General features: G+C 45.5%; 1 protein-coding gene across 1 annotated transcript in view; it reads left to right on the top strand.

Annotated features, from left to right (window-relative positions):
* The window catches only part of LOC119969457 (docking protein 5-like), a 626,361-nt gene that overhangs the window by 366,007 nt on the left and 240,496 nt on the right, over positions 1–19,858 (top strand). Inside the window, exons 4-5 of the mRNA XM_038803103.1 lie at positions 11,249–11,363; positions 19,585–19,704. Of these exons, the coding sequence (XP_038659031.1) occupies positions 11,249–11,363; positions 19,585–19,704 (235 nt within the window). The remainder of the gene's footprint in view (positions 1–11,248; positions 11,364–19,584; positions 19,705–19,858) is intronic.

Genomic DNA, 19,858 nt, shown 5'->3' with positions numbered 1-19,858 from the left:
CCATTGATTAGCACGATGTTTCTTGGCACTACAGCTGCCAAGAAACACCCCACTAAATGCATCCAAAAGTGGACTATGTTTTTTTCCTGTTGAATCACGCCCCATTTCACTATTATGAAGCGAAACAAAGCAACCATTTCAAGTAATGCAAAATTACACAAATGGCTGAGAGATTAAAACCCAGGTAAACTGTTACGGTTGCCGTGAGTTACCATTAACAGGTTCCTGGAATTAAAGCATAGATGTTCATTCTGAAAAATACAGCTGTAATTGGGATAGCCATAGGAAAGACAAATAAAATCAGTTCAAATATTCATTACCATGTTGCTGAATGATTTGATGTGGGGAGTCAGCAGTAGTTGAGGAATAGATTATACTGAGTTATGGTGTTCAAAGCTCCCTGTCACTGATTGTCTAGCTGAAGACAAGAAACACTTCGGCAAAGCACCATTTCCCTTGGAAATATAACCGACCATGCGCCACTACCTTCATGATATAGTTGGGGAGGAAGACCTGTAGCGTAATTCAAAGGCTCTTTAATAAAAATGAATTTTTAGTAAAGCTCTCTACTGTGCCTTCAATATATTTGATAAACCAGAAGAAAATATTGTAAAACATTTAAAAATGAATAGCAGCGAAATGAATCTTGAAAAGTAGCTTTTAACAGCATTTAATGATACGTTACTTGATCTCGCCTGTATGCTTATATTTCACCAATGTCTGTCAAAATTAATGATATAAATTAGGGGAAAAGGTTGACACTGTTGTTTAACTTTCAAACATTAAGTCATGCTTTGCACAGCTACGTTAATGTGTAACAAATGTCTTCCTCTTGGGATGTATCGTCTCAGGATAACAGAGACAACATTGGTCTCAAGTGGATAATTATAGCCGATTTTCAAGTGAGAGCACATAAAAATTTGACAAGCATAGAAATATAGTTGCAGTCTAAATCATTTTGATGCTGTTTCTTGCTACTTGGCAACGGATAATTTCTAAGATGCTTTTGCCAATGTAGTGTTCTTCCTTAGCATGACCCTTCCCATGTGAGACAGACACTGGAAGGACAGCCAGAGTTAACTATTTCACATGTCGTGAATTTGAATTTGCAAATAGTGCAAAATGGTTGGTACTGAATCGGATGACATTATGCTTGAATACAGCAGAATGTCCAATGGGAGTGTAACAGAATGCTGTTGCAATAATGCCCTTTCAATACTGTCATCCAGGATGGATTAATCTTTCAGGACTTAATATATTGAATTATTTCACTGTACTTGAAGAATATAAAAAAGTCTTTTTGCCAAAAATTCTCTTAACCGGGTATGATTATGCTGCGGGGAGCTATTGTTTGCAGTAATGCATGTAGAGATCTGCCTGCTGTGACATTCAATGCATTGTGTGCAATAGTCTACACTAATATTGTGACTGTACATGTTTTTAATAGGTGGTTCTACACCGCAGATAGGACTCCAGGATCCAAGGGCTTGCCTGACGAGCCCCCGTGATTGCGCCTTCTCTCTGAGGCTTCCTACCTCACACCAGCATCAGGTTCCATTTCGCCAATATCCACCACCCCCAACTTGCAATTTGCACCATAGTGTGTTGTGGAATCCCAAATGGCAGATTCCCCTGACTTTCTGACCTGCGCCTTGAGGGTCAGGTCAGTGAAAGTTCTGCCCGACATTCCTTCAAATCGCCCTGAAACCAAATCGCAATACCTACTGTGTGTCAGCAAGCACGTGAAATGTTTCGAGCTACTCGTTCCAGACTTTGCTTTTTAATGAGGCCCAGGAATGAGAGCACCGTCGTCTCATTTCTGCAGCAATGGGCTGAGTTTCCCAGTCACTTAATGTCCACTATCCTAGATTATGCTTTTGATTTGTCTGTCCTGCATCAGTACAATGATTCAGCGGTAGAGAAAACGTGCAGAGGGATGTGGAGGGATGGTTAAAAGTCTGGATAACAACAGCCAATTACTTTGTGTTGCACAGTTAGGCTGAAAAAGTTGTTTCCTCACTCAAAAAGCAAGCAACTGGCATCTGTGCTGCTGTTAATCTGGCTGCCTGACATCATCAAACTCAGTAATCCTTCGTTGGCTCATTTTTCCCTTTATTTGCCCAAGGGCATGGAGACAAATTGCAATATCTCTCATGCTGTCCCAGCAGAGATCAACGGTAAGAACCTGCATCTTCGATTGTGACACAGTTCACATTGATCTTTCAATGCTGTCAGGTCTTTTAACTCTGTGTTCTGTGATTCTCCATTTCGTCACTTGGATTTTATTTCCTTCCCCCTCAATCTCCCACAGTAAGCGAAACTTTATTTTTTTTTTAAATTTAGAGTACCCAATTAATTTTATTTTTTTTCTAATTAAGGGGCAATTTAGCGTGTTCAATCCACCTAGCCTGCACATCTTTGGGTTGTGGGGGCGAAACCCACGCAAACACGGGGAGAAATTGCAAACTCCACACGGACAGTGACCCAGAGCCGGGATCGAACCTGGGACCTCAGCGCCGTGAGACTGCAGTGCTAACCTACTGAGCCACCGTGCTGCCCGGCGAAACTTTATTTAACTGTGAATTTTAAGCGGGATAAAGAGTTTCTCCAAGAATACTTGTTCCCAAAATTGTCATTTTACTTTTAATCAGACCCAGCCTTCCTGATTGCCCCGCAACTGGGAGTACTTTGAGACCTTAGTGAGAGAAGATAACATGTACCATTGCACCACTGTGAACCAATATTGGGCTCTGACATATGGGCCGGAAGTCTCCGAGCTTTGTGATTCGCTTTTCGTGTCGGCAGCTCGCTCCCGCCCATGGGTTTCCCGGTAGTTTGCGGTGGCTTCAATGGGAAATTCCATTGATAAGCTGCGGGAAGAGAAAATCCCGCCGCCAGCAAACAGCATGCCGCCCAGAAACACACGGCTGGGAGACTGGAGAATCCAGCCCAGCCTTTGCATTAATCTGCACAAGTGCAGACTGTATGAGATCAATGATCCTGCAGATGTTCCATTTAGTGAGGCCCAGATACTACTACTGGCGTTGGTAACGATTGCCTGGAAGGCATAGCTGCAGTGTCCATTGAGGTAACCACAAAAGCCATCAATGACTCCAGGTTTCAAATGCTATGATAGAAGCCTATCATGTTGCGAGTGGGCACTTCTACACTCTACAGCATGATGCAGAGGCTCTGTGACACATGTTCCCATTATTTTGAACAGTTAGTGGAGCACAGAAATCCGCCTTCATAAAGCGAGACCTTTCTGCATCTCAGCAACAGCATTAGGGTGTCAGCTTTGATGTTTTGGGCACTTTGGATCCGTGAAGTAGTCATAGGCCACCAACACTGAAGATGGTTCAACACAATTTTATTAACTCTTATAAAATGCTAGACATACTATTACTGTGGGTTTACACGATGCTAGTTTAACTAGAGACCTGTGCCTGTCCAAACCAGTTGAATCGCTCAGCGCTTGGTGAGAGTCTGTACTGTGACTGATAAGCTCATGTGCTTCTGAGAGGCAGCATCCTGAATGAGCGGGAAAAGTGATGCCCTCTGTCTTTATAGTGCATGTGTTCTAACTGGTGATTGGCTGCGGTGTTTGTGCATGTTGATTGGTCCTAGTGTATGTCCATCAGTGTGTGTGTCTGCACCATGATATACTGGTGTATATTATGACATTCCCCCCTTTAAAAAAATTTGTGTGTGTGTGACAATAAATAGCGTGAGTGTGTGAAAAATGTCACTAACTACATGTGAGGTGCAAAGACATATGTACAGAGCTATGTACAGGAAAATGAAGCTATTTACAAGGGAAGGTGCCTGGTGCAGATAAGCAATATGCAACAAATTGAACAAGAACAGTACTATATACAAACCAACAGAGAATGATTAAACAAGGAAGGAAACATCTCAGAGAGCCCATAAATTTGCAAAGTTCATAAATTCAGTCTCTGAGGTGGGCGACGAACTCTGGTTGACCGTAAGGGTGGCACACCACTCATCATCCGGATCAATGCTGTGTATCGGAATGGGCTTGGTACTGTGCTTTTGAGACTTCCTGTGCTTAGTTATGATGCCGACTTGAAAAGGGGCATGCAGGTCATCGCTGTCAAAGTCGGGGGGACAGGTCTGGGACAGGCTCGTTGATTGTGGGCTGAATAGCCCGGACATCCCTGCGAGGCTGGTTGGATCATCGGAAATTAGCACGTTGAGTGGACCTGCATAAAGCAGCATAGTGGCCAAGTTTGCCACACTGCAAAACTCATCAGAACTTAGCAGGACATTGCTGCTTTAAATGGGCGGAGCCACAGTTGCCGCACACCGTTGCGTCAGTGCATTTGTTACACCACCGCGCATGCACGGTGCGATCCAGCGTGGTGCGCGCCTTCGCAGCACGTTCTTCGACGTCACCACGTTCGTTGCGTCCTAGCGCGGGAGCCCGCGAAAAGTGCACAAAATGGCCGCCTTCATCCAGGCTTAGGCCTTGGAGCGATTTGATAACCTGGACCCATTCTGCCTTGTGGGGAGTTTGCGGCGCCGTTTCAGCGGCCTGGATGCGGGAATATCGCGTGGGGTGTGCTCGTGGAACACGCAGGTCTCAATGGCAGTTGACAGGGTGGGCTGCTTGACCTTAAGAAGCTGCTGGTGAAGGGGCTCCAACTGTACACCGAAAACTATCTGGTCGCGTATCATGGAGTCAGAGGTGGACCCGTAGTTGCAGGACTGCGCAAGGACACGGAGGTGGGTGATAAAGGACTGGAAAGGTTCGTCCTTACCCTGTAAGCGCTGCTGAAAGATGTAGCGCTTGAAGCTCTCGTTCACTTTGACCTCGCAGTGGCTGTCGAACTTTAGGAGGACCGTCTTGAACTTAGATTTGTCTTCCCCGTCGGCGAAGGTGAGCGAGTTAAAGATGTGGAGGGCATGGTCCCCGACTGTGGAGAGGAAGAGAGCAATCTTCCGTGCCTCCGAAGCAGCTTCCAGGTCCATGGCCTCGAGGTACAGGTGGAAGCACTGTTTTAAAATCTTCCAGTTGGAGCCCAGGTTGCCGGTAATGCGGAGGGGCGGCGGCAGGCGAATGCTGTCCATGTTGCAGGATGGCTGAAGACTGGTGGAAGGCTGATCACTGGTAGGTAGGTCTCAGAAGTTCTAACATCCCTCAACTACTGGTACCATGATGTGTTGGGCACTTTGGATCCGTGAAGTAGACATAGGCCACCAACACTGAAGATGGTTCAACACTATTTTATTAACTCTTATAAAATGCTAGACATACTATTATTGTGGGTATACACGATGTTAGTTTAACTAGAGACCTGTGCCTGTTCGAACGAGTTGAATCACTCAGCACCTGGTGAGAGTCCATACTGTGACTGATAAGCTCTTGTGCTTCTGGGAGGCAGCATCCAGAATGAGCGGGAAAAGTGATGCCCTCTGTCTTTATAGTGCGTGTGTTCTAACTGGTGATTGGCTGCGGTGTTTGTGCATGTTGATTGGTCCTAGTGTATGCCCATCAGTGTGTGTGTTTGCACCATGATATACTGGTGTATATTATGACAAGCTTGACCCTCTGATCAGCTATTTTAAGGGTAGCCCTTTCCACCTTCACATGCTCCTGTTCACTTGTGCTCAGTAAATCATCCAGTGCAAACCCCTTTGCCTCATTTTCTACAGTAAGCAGGGTGCTGATTACTGTGTAGGTGGTTGCACAACCAAAATGATTCCCCTCCTCAGCATCAGCTGTGTCATGGTCTGAGACTTTGAAGAGGCACAGGAATAAGAGGGACAATGCTGAGTATGCTGCGGCATGCATAAGAGATAACAGTTGAGTGCCTTGCTCTGCACCACTGGGTAGTCATTCATGCTGAATGTGAGTGAGAGTTCAGTATAATGAAAAGAAGGAAGAGACAACAGCAAAACAGCATCTTCCGTCCTCTCCATGTCCAATGCAGCTTACCGTTTCTCTCACCTTGACAGCCTTTTTCCACTGGTGTCAGCAATGAGGCAGGACCTCTTCTCACCTTACACTTTTACTGCTGCTGTCTCCAGGTTTTCCTTAAGTGTGTGTCTGCTGAAGTGGTGCAGACAGAGAAGAATAAACAGAAGTGTGATGATATGTGCCTGCATGCATTATAATGTAAAGATGCTCAGCAGAGCAAGGGTTAACATGCAATATGAGAGTGGCACTGTCCACTGAGTGATGTGTGTGTCACGTTGTCAGAGGAGGAAGTCTCGGAAGAAACACAATGCAAGCCCAGACTTGAAATTGCAAATAGTTAAAGCCTCCCAATAAAGGTGTTTGTGTTTAAACACACAAGCCTCAGGATCTCATCAATGAGTGACGACTACTTCAAGATGAAGGACCCATATAGTTTTCATAATATGGAGAGCAGCTGTGCAGATGGTAGCAAGTCTTGAATGTGCAAACAGAAGTCAGCATGGTGGCACAGTGGATACCACTTCTGTCTCACAGCACAAGGGTTCACTTCTGACCTTGGGTGACTGTGTGCAGATTGCACGTTCTCCTCGTGTCTGCATGAGTTTCCTCCGGATGCTCCGGTTTCCTCTCTCAGTCCAAAGATGTGTAGCTTAGGTGGATTGGCCATGCTAAATTTTCTCTTCGTGTCCAAAGGTTAGATGGGGTTACGGGGATAGAGTGTGGAAATGGGCTTGTGTAGGGTGCTCTTTCAGGGGGTTGGTGCGGATTCAATGTCTGAATGGCCTCTTTCTGCACTGTAGGGATTCTATGATACTGTCTTCCACAAGAAGGTCTGCAGAAATTGTACTGTTGCAGGAGAGACATGGCAAGCAACATCAGGAAGGTTTGATAGTGATGAGGCTGTGCAGTGATTGTCAAGGATATGAAGTGGAGAATTTAACTGAGGAGGATTGCTGAGCTAATTAGTTATTTTTCCTGCATAGTTACCGAGTGCTGCAAACAATGCTTGTGTTTTTTTCTATATTCTGCCACCTCTCTGTTGCTAAAAAAAATACATTCATTGGTCATTACTGGGGAAGAGGAAGCCCTTTCTTCTGCTCACTTACTCTAGGTCACCCTCCATGATACAATCAGAAAACCTGGAGACTTTGGCTGCAATGACCCTTTCAGCAGAATGTAATACACACATTCTAATATGCGCATCCTCTAAGAAGCATAGTCTTCCTTTAAATAATGACAATCTTACTGGTAAGGATCTTCTGTCCTGCTGATCCACAAGGTTCCAATTGGTAGTGCAATTAGCAGCACATTTTGAATATCAAAATAAGATCCAAGTATGAAATTATGTTAGCCTTCACTTCACAATAGTCTCTCACTTATGAGTCTTAAGTTGATGGGTTGAAGTCCCGAAACATAAGCACAAAGTTAAGGTTGACATTTCCAGTATAGTGCTAAAGAGTGCTGAACTGTTGATGGTACCGTTCTAGAATAAGACGTTAAACAGTTTCTGTTTGCCTTGCATAAAAGATCACACGACATTATCTCAAAGAACCTTTCCCCGGTTTCTAGTTCATCCCTCAACCACTGCTAATAAAGCAGATTATCTGGATACTTTTGGGATCTTGCTATGTGAAAATTGGTCTTTCCTACATTTCAACAGTAACTGCATCTCAAAAGCAGTTCATTGGTTACAAAGCACTTGAAGGCACCTTAAGGTCACGAATGGTGCTATAAAAAAAAGACTTTCTTTTTCAGCTGAACAGTAGTGTGTGCGATTCAAAATCTTGTTGATCGACACGCTGGATGCTCCATGACTCTCCTCTTAACATAAATCAACTTTAATGATTAGCTTATTTTTCTAATCTCAGGCAGAATAATGCAAATGAGCTAAATAGAAGCGGTAAGGTGGATATCAATAAAACAATTTGGTATTATTTATGGTGAAATATTTGATGTTGAGTTGGCATATTGTTTTCTCCTGCAGTTGAAATCGAAGTTCGGAATTACAAGCATCAGTTTGAATCATGTGTAAGCAATGGTCATATTGGCTCAACAGTTGTTTCTGAGATAGTTTTTGTGAATGATTTATACTGTGACTCGTAGATCAACTAGATTTTGAACCATGCACACTAATATATGGCTGATAAATGGTTACACAATCATTTATTATTGCTGTGAAGAGTCAATTCTATATCTCGGCAGCATCTTCTTTGTGTGCTTTTGGAGATTGTCAACATTTGGCTTGACCAGAATTGGGGTGGGAAGTTAATGTGTCGCTAGCACAGCAGAAAGCCATGATTGAAACTGAAAAATCAAGGAGTAGAAATGTAATTGTCTGTTGAAGTCAAAGGTTTCGGCACTTAATGAGGGCCACAGATGATCAAGGAACATAAATTCAGCTGAAGCCAACACTTTACTTTCACATGATTTGAACTAAACAGATTGTTCAAGGAAAGCGTTGATGTGTCCAATGAAAATGAAATAACTGTATGTCTAATGTCTAGGTAAAATATACTTCTTCCTGAAATTTTTTTCTTGAAACCCAGAATAATATTAACACATGGTTCACACGTTCTGTCCTTTTCATTGTGAACCTTTAGGTCCAAGGGCATAAAATTAGCTTCAGCGGGTATGGTAATTACATATGACCTTTTCATTTCACCTTGAGTAACACCATTATACCTCTCTCCTGTCTCACTGAAGATATATTATTTTCAAAGAAAAATTACTCCAATAGATTTCAAATGCATCATCTCGCAATGAAATATGATATAAATAGACCACATGACAGTGTGATTTATAACAGCTATCTGGCTTGTGATGAGGATCTCATAACCCTGATGAGCAGTGGAATCTGCTGCCACTCAATAGCATAATTTGTATTAAACATGTCACGAGGCTATGCTGCTTTAATTTTTGACAATATTATTTAAACTTTAAATGAATTGGGAACTTTGCATTTTGAAATGTGACCAAGCAAACTACTTAAAATGCAAGGTCAACGTGAAGGTGAAAAAACAAACAAATCACCCTCAGGCAGTGCAAAAAGAGAGGCATATCCTATAGTTTAGAGACCCATCAAAACTTATAACTGTTTAAGGAAGAGATATTAAAAGTGTAAAGTGTTGGATATTGAAACAATGCTGCCACAGCCAAATCCACGCACAACCACTTGGAAATACATAATGGGTGAAGTATTTCAGGCCAACCTGCTGCCACTGCAGGGAGATGGCGAGAATGTTTTCAGCAGAGTAAACAGTTGAAGACTGGGCTATCTCCCCCTCTCTCTTTTGGAACATGTGCATTACCTGGTTCAGAAGCCAGTGTTACTAGAAATCTACCAACAATCAAGATCTCATAATAATTGCGACAACCTCTACATCTGACCGTATCGATGAAACTGGCTGATCAAAATTGTCCACAACATTTAAAAGGACCAGCAACGGGGACTTAACCATACAGTCTTTTAAATTTTTTTATTGGACTGTAACTTCCCCTATTTGTGATACCTGTGTGTGTGTGTGTGTGTGTGAGAGAGAGAGGTCACCTTTTTTTTCAGTTTAGTAACTAATAAGTTTGCTCTTTACCTCAAGGAAACCTTGTCTGATTGGTTCCTTATTGCTCACTGCATAAATAGTTAAATACATTCTGGCTTGGAAAAAAGGCATATCCTTGTGAAAAAGAAACTTCAACCTTTGTATTGCCCAACTGGTGTGGCTGAATAGAGAGGAACCAGTTCCTCACCTGGCCATAATAACCATTGTTTCTACTGTACCTGTTCTCTTAAACCAGAGGTTCCCAAACAATTTCACTGCATGAAATTTCTTGGTACTCCTCCTGATTTGTACTGTTAGTTTGCACAATCCTTCTCCACCTTTTTATAAGAAACAGTGGGCGGGATTCTCCGACCCCCCACAGGGTCCGAGAATTGCTAGGGGTCGACGTGAATCCCGCCCCGCCATCCTCCAAATTCTCCAGCCCCCCAAAAATCGGCCCGGCGTGAATCGTGCCGCCAACCTCAGAGAATGGCGGGGACTGGCGGGACTCAATGGGCCCCGGGGCTGCCCAAATTCTCCAGCCCGCGATGGGCCAAAGTCCCGCCCGTTTTTTGCCAGTCCCGCCGGTGTAAATTGTAATTGGTCCCTTACCGGCGGGACCTGGCGGCGCAGGCAGCCTCTGGGGTTTTTTGGGGGGGGGGGGCGCGGGGGGATGTGGCCCCAGGAGGTGCCCCCACGGTGGCCTGGCCCGCGATCGGGGCCCAACGATCCGCCGGCAGGCCTGTACCGTGGGGTACTCTATTGTTCCACACCAGCGGTGGTAGCAGTCCACCATTGCCGGTCACACGCTGGCGCTCCCGTGCATGCACCAACTCGCGACGGCCGGTGGAGGCCCTTCGCCGCCGGTTGGCGTGGCGCCAAGCCCCTTTCCCGCCGGTCGGTGGGGCGCAAACCACTCCAGGGCGGGCCTAGCCCCTGAAGGTGTGGAGGATTCCGCACCTTTGGGGCAGCGCGATGCCGGAGTGGTTCATGCCACTTCGTCCTGCCGGAGTTGCCCGCCCCGCCGATTACGGCAAAATCCCACCCAATATTTTTCTATAAATAATGCTGGTGTGGATATCATTGCTAACCAGAATATATAAGCTAATTTTTAAATTCATATTAGCTGTTTGAATTCTGCTCCCTTGCACCTTTTTTCTGTTTTAATATGATGTGCAATCTTGTGATTTAATTTCACTGCATGAAATTTCTTGGTACTCCTCCTGATTTGTACTATTAGTTTACCATAAGTGTGGCACAAACTCCTTTTTTCAAATTCAGATGTGGATTTGACCACACTTCCAGCAAGGTAATGCTGATAAATAAGGAACAGATCTGAATAAGTTTCTGTTCACTGTGTCTGCTGTCCTCCTAACATTACCACCTTCTCTGATAATAGAACCATGACCCGCCAGCATGACAGCATGCCTCAGTCCACAGTAATGTGACATAAACTGTTAAAATGTATCCTTGTCCAATTTATTCCCACATGCAAGAAGGAATAAACGTAATGTGGTTATTAAGGTATGATGTTCTATTTTCTGTTAGAATAGTTTGCTTTTCCCAGTAGCAGAGTTTCCTAAGGCAAGCATTTGATCTCAGCTTTTGGCTAGAAATGTAAAAGATTTGTTTCCAAATAGAAATTGCACCAAAACCTCTTAAAGTGCTCTTTAGTGCCTCTGGGACTACATTCCTCTTTTTTTCCAGGATTAAAGATAATGACTTCTTCATAACAATTGGTAATCTGAATTGTAAAATGTTGATCTTTCAGGTAACAGACCTCAGTAATATAAAGAATGTGACAAGGTTACCGAAAGGCACTAAAAGGCATGCTGTACTCATCATTTTCTGTGATGATACTTCAAAAACCTTTGCATGTGAGTCAGGTAGGTGTCATGCACGTCTGAATTAATCTTGAGCTGTCTAAGTTGTGAAATAAATGCTGAAGTGTTTGCCATTTGGTCACTGTGTTACTTCCTTATCCAAAGATATCAAAAATCCAATTTTAAAAATATAAACAACAAATATTGTTCGGATGCACTGCACCAGCATCCATACAGGAGATATCATGCCTTCTCTGCCAACTACTGGCGACTGCATCTCTTTTGTAATTCCCTCGAAACAGAATGCCATGTAAGCCTAATAAAGTTTAACAAAACAGCACAGGATGGTTACAAAAAGCAATGTTGTTGACAATAAACTAGTTTCACCAATATTCTTACTTGAATGCAAACAGAAAAGTTAGCGTTAGAAAAACATGTAAGAAAGATGAATAGGCAACAGTTCACTTATGATGGGAATCCATCAGGTTGTGTGCTTGTGCACTTGGTGGCTATTGAAACTTTGAGGTATGAAATTGATCTGGGGACGGTGGGCAATAATGAATCTGATGGCTGTTTCATGCTCTTTCTAGTTATTTGAAGAAAATAGAAAATCGGGCCGTGTATAAAACAAACTGCCAAGTTGATGTGGCCTGTTTTGTGCTATTGCCCATGATAAATTTCAGCCTTTCTGTGCTATCTCCCTTGACATGTTCTTTGAGTCTCACTCATTGATTCACTGGGAACACAGAGCAGTAGAAGACGTTGGGGCTCCAATGGAGGTCAGAGACCACTGTGCTGAATCTGTGTGCTTCTCTGGTTAGGCTATACCTTGAACATTAACATTCAGTTCTGGTCACTAAAGGCTCGAGGGAAACATCCAAGATTGGCAACAACATCGAGAAGTGCTTTACACCAAGCAATAACTGAATCGTAAGGTAAAAATGTTACCCGTTGTTCTTAAAGGAAGTGAATAAGGGAAGATTTTCTATCTAAAATGCAATCCGCAATAGCAAAAATCCAGTCTAAACAATATTTAAAGTTACAGCATGGTGGTAGGGCAATTAACACAGATAAAAACTGGTTAAAGATGAGGACTAATGTCGAGAAGGCATTCTCTAGATGAAGGGGAACAAATATTTGGAATGGATTTCCAGGTACATTGTGGTGGCAAAAAACTTTCCTTGATGTTGTGCTGGGCCATAAGAGATCAGTGAAGCCTTTGGTTTGATTACTGGCCATTGTTGCAGACAATATTCTCGGACTTGGAAACATTTGTCATCTTATTACTGGACTTGCTTTATTCCCTCAAGTTCCTCACAGTAGAGTGGGCGGAAGAATGGCAAATAGAATTCAATTTGGAAAAGTGTGAGGTAATGCATTTGGGAAGTGCAAACAAAGTAAGGGAATGTTCAACAAATGGAGAAGGATAGTGGGAGAGGTTGAGGAAGTGAGACACCTTGCAGTGCAAGTTCACAGATCCCTGAAGATGGCAGTGGATAAGTTGGGAAAGAAAGCAGATGGAATGCTTTCCTTTATTGGACGAGGTGTTGAATACGAAAGCATGATTGAAATGCTAGAATTGTATAAAATGCTGGTTTGTCCACAGCTGGAACTTTGTGTACAGTTCTGGGCACCACATTACAGGAAGGACATAGTTGTTCTGGAAAGAGTACACATTTACAAGAATGTTGTCAGGCCTTGAAGAATGCAGCTATAAGAAGAGATTGGATTGACTACTGTTGTTTTGATGCCGGGTAGCACAGTGGTTAGCACTGTTGCTTCATAGCGCCAGAGACCTGGGTTCGATTCCCTGCTTGGGTCACTGTGCGGAGTCTGCCCGTTCTCCCCGTGTCTGCATTGGTTTCCTCTGGGTGCTCTGGTTTCTTCCCAAAAGTCCCAAAAGACGTGCTTGTTAGGTAAATTGGACATTTTAAATTCTCCCTCAGTGTACGCGAACAGGTGCCGTAGTGTGGCAACTCAAGGATTTTCACAGTAACTTCATTGCAGTGTTAATGTAAGCCTACTTGTGACACTAATAAAGATTAGATTAGAGAAGGCTGAGGGATAACCCAATTGAGCTGTACAAAATTATGAAAGGCCCAGGCAGGGTAGACAGGAAAGACCTGTTTCCCTAATTTACAGGGGGGAAAAGACTTTGGGATTAGAGGGGACATGAGAAAAAACATTTTCACCCAGGCTTCTTGATTTCGCTGCTTGAATGGTGGTTGAGACTGAAACACTCAACTAATTTAAAAGGTACCTGGATCTACACCTGAGGTGTTGTAACCTGAAAGGCTACAGACCAGCTCCTGGAAAGTGGCTGAAAATGAGTACCTAGTTCCTTTAATTTTCTTTATTGCTCCTCCTAATAAGCGAAGGGGTGATATGCCTGAAAGCAATGTGGTGCGACCTCCAACCAGCATGTGTGGTACAGACAAACCATGTAGGCTCAAGACAATGGTCATGTGACAAGGCACTCAGATGTAAGTGAGGGCACATGTGGCCATCATCAGATGGTCATAAGATGTACAAGTGAACAGTCGTGCCTAGGGTAGTTCCAGAGGAGTACAAAGAAATTCCATGATAACTTGCTCTGTAACAAATCGTTATCCTACCACGCATGATTCAATAAAGATCATGGTTTAGACAAGTCGATTGGTAGATTCCTTGATCGACATCAAACACAACAATCTAGTTCCCACTCCCCTGATTGCCTGTTCTCCTGAGGTATTCTGTTTGAGCCTATAGCTTCTCAAAGCCATTCCTCTGTATTTATAGCAGATAGATAGACACATTTTTTTTTTTTTTAAATAATTTAGATTACCCAATTATTTTTTCCAATTAAGGGGCATTTTAGCGTGGCCAATCCACCTACTCTGCACATTTATTTGGGTTGTGGGGGCGAAACCCACGCAGACACGGGGAGAATGTGCAAACTCCACACAGACAGTGACCCAGAGCCGGGATCAAACCTGGGACCTCAACGCCGTGAGGCGGTTGTGCTAACCACTAGGCCACCGTGCTGCCCAGATAGACACATATTGGGACAGTGACACAAGGAGCTTCTCTTCCCATAAACCTCTCTTACTTCTCTGTCATGTGATCGGACATTATTATTACCTCAGCATCATGTCCACTTCATTATGTCCATTTCTAATGTTAACTTTTTACGCTACTTCCAGCATTTTCCCAGAAAAGAAAGATGAAACAGTTAAAAGATTGTGCTCATGATTCATTGTTGAAATTGTCATTTTGACCCTCAAAAACTGCTCTTAGTACTTTATCACAACAACACAGTGCTGACACTGTGGCTGGCTTTAAAACAACAACAACAACAACAATACTTGGCATTTATTTAATATTTGTAATATATTATGGCCGAGATTCACTTCTCCCGCCGGCAACGCATTGCCCATGGGTTTCTTGGCGACTTGGGGGTGGCTTCAATGGAAAATCCCATTGACAAGTGATGGGAGTAATTAATCCCGCCACCAGCGAACGACAAGCTTCCAAAAAACATGTGGCTGGGTAGCGGAGAATCCAGCCCGAAGGCATCAATTTTAAGGTGTGTCTTAAAGAAGGATAGAGGAGTAGTGAAGTTTAAGGAGAGGAATAAGCCCCAGGAAGCTGAAGCCATGACCTGCAAAAGTGAAGCAAAAGACTAGAATTGGAGTGCATAAATCTCAAAGGGTTATGTGGCTGGAGGAGATTACAGAGATGAGGATGAATGAGACCATGGAGGGATTTGAATGCAAGGATAGAGTTTTACCATCAAGGTGTTGAGCACAGGGTCAACGAGTTAAGGTCTAGATAGTCGTGTTTTGGATGATCCCAAGTTCATGTGGGATGGAAGGTCGGAGACGAGCCAGGAGATAGTCTGGATTCCATCTTCACAGTTTACATGTGTGGTGCCATAGTTAGGGCGGGATCTAACGAAAAAGTTTCTAAGTGTGGTAGCGACCGGGAACTGCCGTGTGCTTCCCGATGCTTGAATCTGTGAGGCTGTCACTGGTATCAAACACTAATTGGTCCACTTAACGAGGCCCCACGTGCTTTACGCCACAATTGATGGTCCCACCATGTGATTTGCTGGGACTGAGCATGCCAGCTCCCCGCTAACAATGCGGGGGGGGGGGGTTACACTTAAACCGATCCCGCAGACTAAATCCCACACAGCACACCGTTAAATGCAGACAGGATGCCCTGTTCCCCTACGGGGCGGGGATGGTCAGCCACAGGGCAGCCAGTGTTACCAGGGGGGAAATGGCAGTGGCCATCAGCTGGGGAAGCGTCACCAGGAGGACTGGCACCCAGTGGTGTAAGAAGATCTATGACCTCCACTGGGCCGCCGGGTGAGTTGGCACTGGCCCAGCTGCCACCACCCCCCCTCCCACCCTGGAGATCAAGTTCTTGGCACGGTTGCGCCCACCACCCTCCTCCTCCCTGAACACCATGTGCTTGGCACGCCTTCGCCCAGCACCATATTGCTCTGGCCTACCCATGTCCAATGGTGCTGTCCACACTTGCACCCTCCCCTCCAAACCCACCCCCCGCACAATGAACAAAGTGTGCGGCTCATGATACCCTCTCTGTTTCCCCTCAGGGGAAGTTGTCCCACAACTGACTGGAGAGGGCCAAGACAGGTGGTGGGGTGCTGGACAACAGAGCCCTCACCCCATACAAGGAATGAGCCATGGAGGTCACAGGGATGTGTGCTGACAGGTCAGTCACCGATATAGAAGTCAGCGCACAGCAAATAGGTGGGCGTCCATCGGCCCCCACCCAGATGACCAGTCACATTTGGATTGTTAGTGCCAGGCCTTCCCTCTCATTGGCCACATGTTCATTCTCCTGCAGGAACTCCATCCAATGGTGCCGGCCCAACCAGGGTGGACCAGACTTCCTCCCAAGGGAACATCTTGGAATGGAGCTCCGAGGAGACCACCATATCCACGGCACAGCTGCCATCCCGACCATCCACAAGCTCAGAGTCACACACCTCAGTGGGCATCAGTAGTGGACAAGCATCTGGGACATTTTCTGGTGAGCACCACACAGTTGCTGATGCACATCAGTTGGAGGCAGGAATACCCAGGCCAGACAGCAGTCGGAGGCCTGCTGCATCCCAGGATTCAGCTGGATCCCAGTCATATGTTGAGCCTCTGGACCAGGTTTATCTGGAGGTGCTCCAGTCAATAGGGTGCAGCCGTGAGATTCAGAGGGGGATGTCAGCGACACGTCATCAGGTCCATAGCTGATTGGAGGAGTCCCAGAGGCCACTGACACAGGAGATGGCACTGCAATGCATGACACCGAGGCCAAAATTGCTAGAGTTGCGACCGCAGTGGAGAGCCTGACCCACGACATCGGCAGCATAAGTGGAGATGTCCAAGGCATAGCTCAGTCAGTGACTCATTGGGGATCATGTCCCAGTCCCAGGTGGACCTTTCTGAGGTGGTGCGGAGCATGTCCTGTTCACAGTATTGGGTCTCTGCATTGGTCACTGGCCGTCGTACTGATATCATTACCCAGGTCCTCAGCGGGTACCCCTTATCTCCCAAGAGCCAACCGGCCATCCTAGGATGGTCCTCAAAAAGGCCGGGAATGTCCGACTGCCCCATAATGCAGCTGTCAAGCAAACCCCCAGGGGAGCATGCGACCACCACATGCATGATCATCATGTGGTGGTTGCACACAAGCTAGATGTTTGGAGAGTGGGACCCTTCCTGTTGATGTAGAGCACTCCCTGATACCCCGGTATGCGCAAGGGACATGTATGCCATCTATTACGTCCTGGACCTGTGGCATCCGTTGACGCTGGAGAATCCTGCGGTCCAGGCATGTTGTTGGAGCTGGTACAGGTCAAAGTTAATATACGTTTCTGCCCGGGCAAATAGGGAAAGCATGATGTCACAGATGCACGTGTGGGCTGTGGCTTGTGAAATGCGACACAAGTCCCCACTCAAGCCCTTGGATAATCCCGAGGCACAAATATTCAGGGCTGCAGTGACCTTGATGGCCACCTGGAACAAGTATCGTCCTCCACCACATGGTGCCAAATCCACAAGGACATGGCCCAGGTGCTGTACCCTCCCCTTGTTGAGGTGAAGCCTCCTGCGGCACACACTATCCGTCATTTGTTCAAAGGACCAACGACACCTGTACACCTTGGGGTGTCGCCGGCCTCCATCTCTGGGTCCCTCCCTGGCCTGGTGGGCAGCCAGGTCCTCTGGGTATGGGGCGGGGCCCTGCTCATAGGCCACCACCTCGCACCTCTGTCGAAGCTGCTGCCACAGCCTTCTCCAGCGTCTGTCTGCCCGGCCTGACAGCAGCACTGCGAGGTTAGCTTCCACGGGGCCCAATATATCATCCATCTCATGGAATATCTTTAAGAAATTGGAGAGGGTGAGAGAGAGACAACAAGGAGTGTGTTCCACCCGGGACCCTCCAGTCCCCATATGGCTTCCCCTTCCCCCCCCCCCCCTCACATCCCCTGCCATCCCTCAGAGTGCCATCCAACACGCCCTGCCCATGCACACTCAGCCGCAGCTGGGCTCCTCGTCATCGGACCCAAGACCCTGTACTCCAGATACTCGTTTGTAATATTAACTGGACCAGGCGCTGTTCCCCTCCCCTGTGCACGTACCCACCCACTAGTCGTGGAAATGTCGCTGATGCTGGAGCCCAGTCCCTTGGTGTTCGGATGATGGCTGCTGAGTCTGTGGTGTTACTTCCTGCAGTATTCAGGCAGTGTCCAGTCCTCATGGTCTGATTGGGATGCTAGGCAATAGATCCCACATGCAACATGGAATGCCTACCCGTGGAATCCACTTGGAAGCTGTGAAGTGCTCACTTTACTATGATTGCCAATTCCCTGCTAGCAATTGCCTTCAGTCACGCAGCCAGGGGCTGCCACGGTCAGTGGGTATTATGGGTGGTTAGTAGGACAGACAGGCAGGTGCTGGAGTTGCCCCCATTATGGGTACACACGATTCAGGGGGTGGCATGGTGGACTCACAGACGCTGAGGCACCCACCACCTCCAAGCCCAGGAACAGCCCACCTCCCCCCTCCCACCCCCTGACCAAGGCCGCCTCCAGCGGGGCTCCCCCACCATCCTCCCCAAGCACTGGGGCAACAACCTCAGTGTCCCCGGGCTCACTACCCTGGATCAAAGATGGCTACTCACCTTCTCGGATCCTCACAGCAGACCTTCCACCAACTTTACATTTTTAATAAAGATATACTAATCAGCGCCCATGTGACCACTTGCTGGGGAGGTGGAGGCTGTTGGATAGGGGATTGTTCCTGTTAATGATTTAGAGATTGGATTTAATTGGTGATTATCGGTTTCTCGCCACAGCGGGGTAGCGAATCAATCGGCACATTTCTCTATTTTGTCCTCAATCAACCACGATTTTAAGGCCACGACGCACTCTCGTTCAAGCACAATGCGGCCGTTAAATTGCACCCTTAGAATTTGATTGTTTAGTCTATGTGGTTGGTTGCATTAGTCTGATGGACCTTTGGGGATGGAGGAATCATGGTGGCAATGCCTTTGATGCCAGTTCATCCATATTAATTTGGTGTTACAGCAGACACAGTTAGATTCCTGTTTCTGAACACAGTCTAAATGTGTGTTCCTGTCCTGTTCAGAATGCTGTAAACTGACAGTAACTCTAACCTTTCGTAGATTAATGCTGAAACACACAAAAAACCCAGACAGTTTAGAGTAAGAGCAGCAAAAAGATAAAACTAGAAAATTTGAAGTTTTATCAGCCACAAGTTTCTTTGTTTCTGAGCTTAGCTTGAAAAAGTAGAATCCAGTTTCCTTTTGCAATAAGAATTGTAAAATAGCTTCTGTTACATATATTCTATGTACATTTAAACTGTCCGATAATCGCTGAAGTGACTGGAAGAACCTATGCAGCTGGCCCCGTCCCCGTCATGAATGAAGGTTTGAAAATATTAACATTCAAAAGGCGATTGGTAAATATTCGTATTGAACTTTAAGGTTATTGTGATCCAAAGGCCATGGGAGACTGATGTTACCTTCCAAAACAGAGAACAAAATTATGATCATGAAGCTTCTGGTGACTTTGTTCATTTCAGGACCTCAGATGCAAACATAATTTGTGAAGTATTCTCTCATACTTGAAGTTAATGGTTTAATGGTATGAGTCTTACCTGGCTTGTGATACAAAATTGAGTCCCTGCTGACAAAGTTGTGCAAACTAATATTCCCTATATCAATAGTGGTGCTTTAACTCTGTGTGTTTTCATAGAACTTGAGGCTGAGGAATGGTGCAAACTCCTACGTATGGAGTGCCTGGGAAGCAGAATCAACGATATTACCCTGGGGGAACCTGATTTGCTGACAGCTGGTGTTCAGAGAGAGCAAACAGGTATGTATCGCTTACCAGTGATATTAGCTTGATACTTATTTTCTGCTCAAATGCAAGTCATCCAGTGGAATTTTCCAACAAGAACACAAAGATATCAGGCATTTCATCATGGATTTGAGGGCCCTGGAGTACAGCAACACTGGAATGAGGCTGT

The sequence above is a fragment of the Scyliorhinus canicula genome, chromosome 7 (genome assembly GCF_902713615.1).
Source record: "Scyliorhinus canicula chromosome 7, sScyCan1.1, whole genome shotgun sequence".
Classification (NCBI taxonomy): Eukaryota; Metazoa; Chordata; class Chondrichthyes; order Carcharhiniformes; family Scyliorhinidae; genus Scyliorhinus; species Scyliorhinus canicula.
Note: the sequence above shows the minus strand (reverse complement) of the source record. Positions and strands in the feature narration are given on the sequence as shown.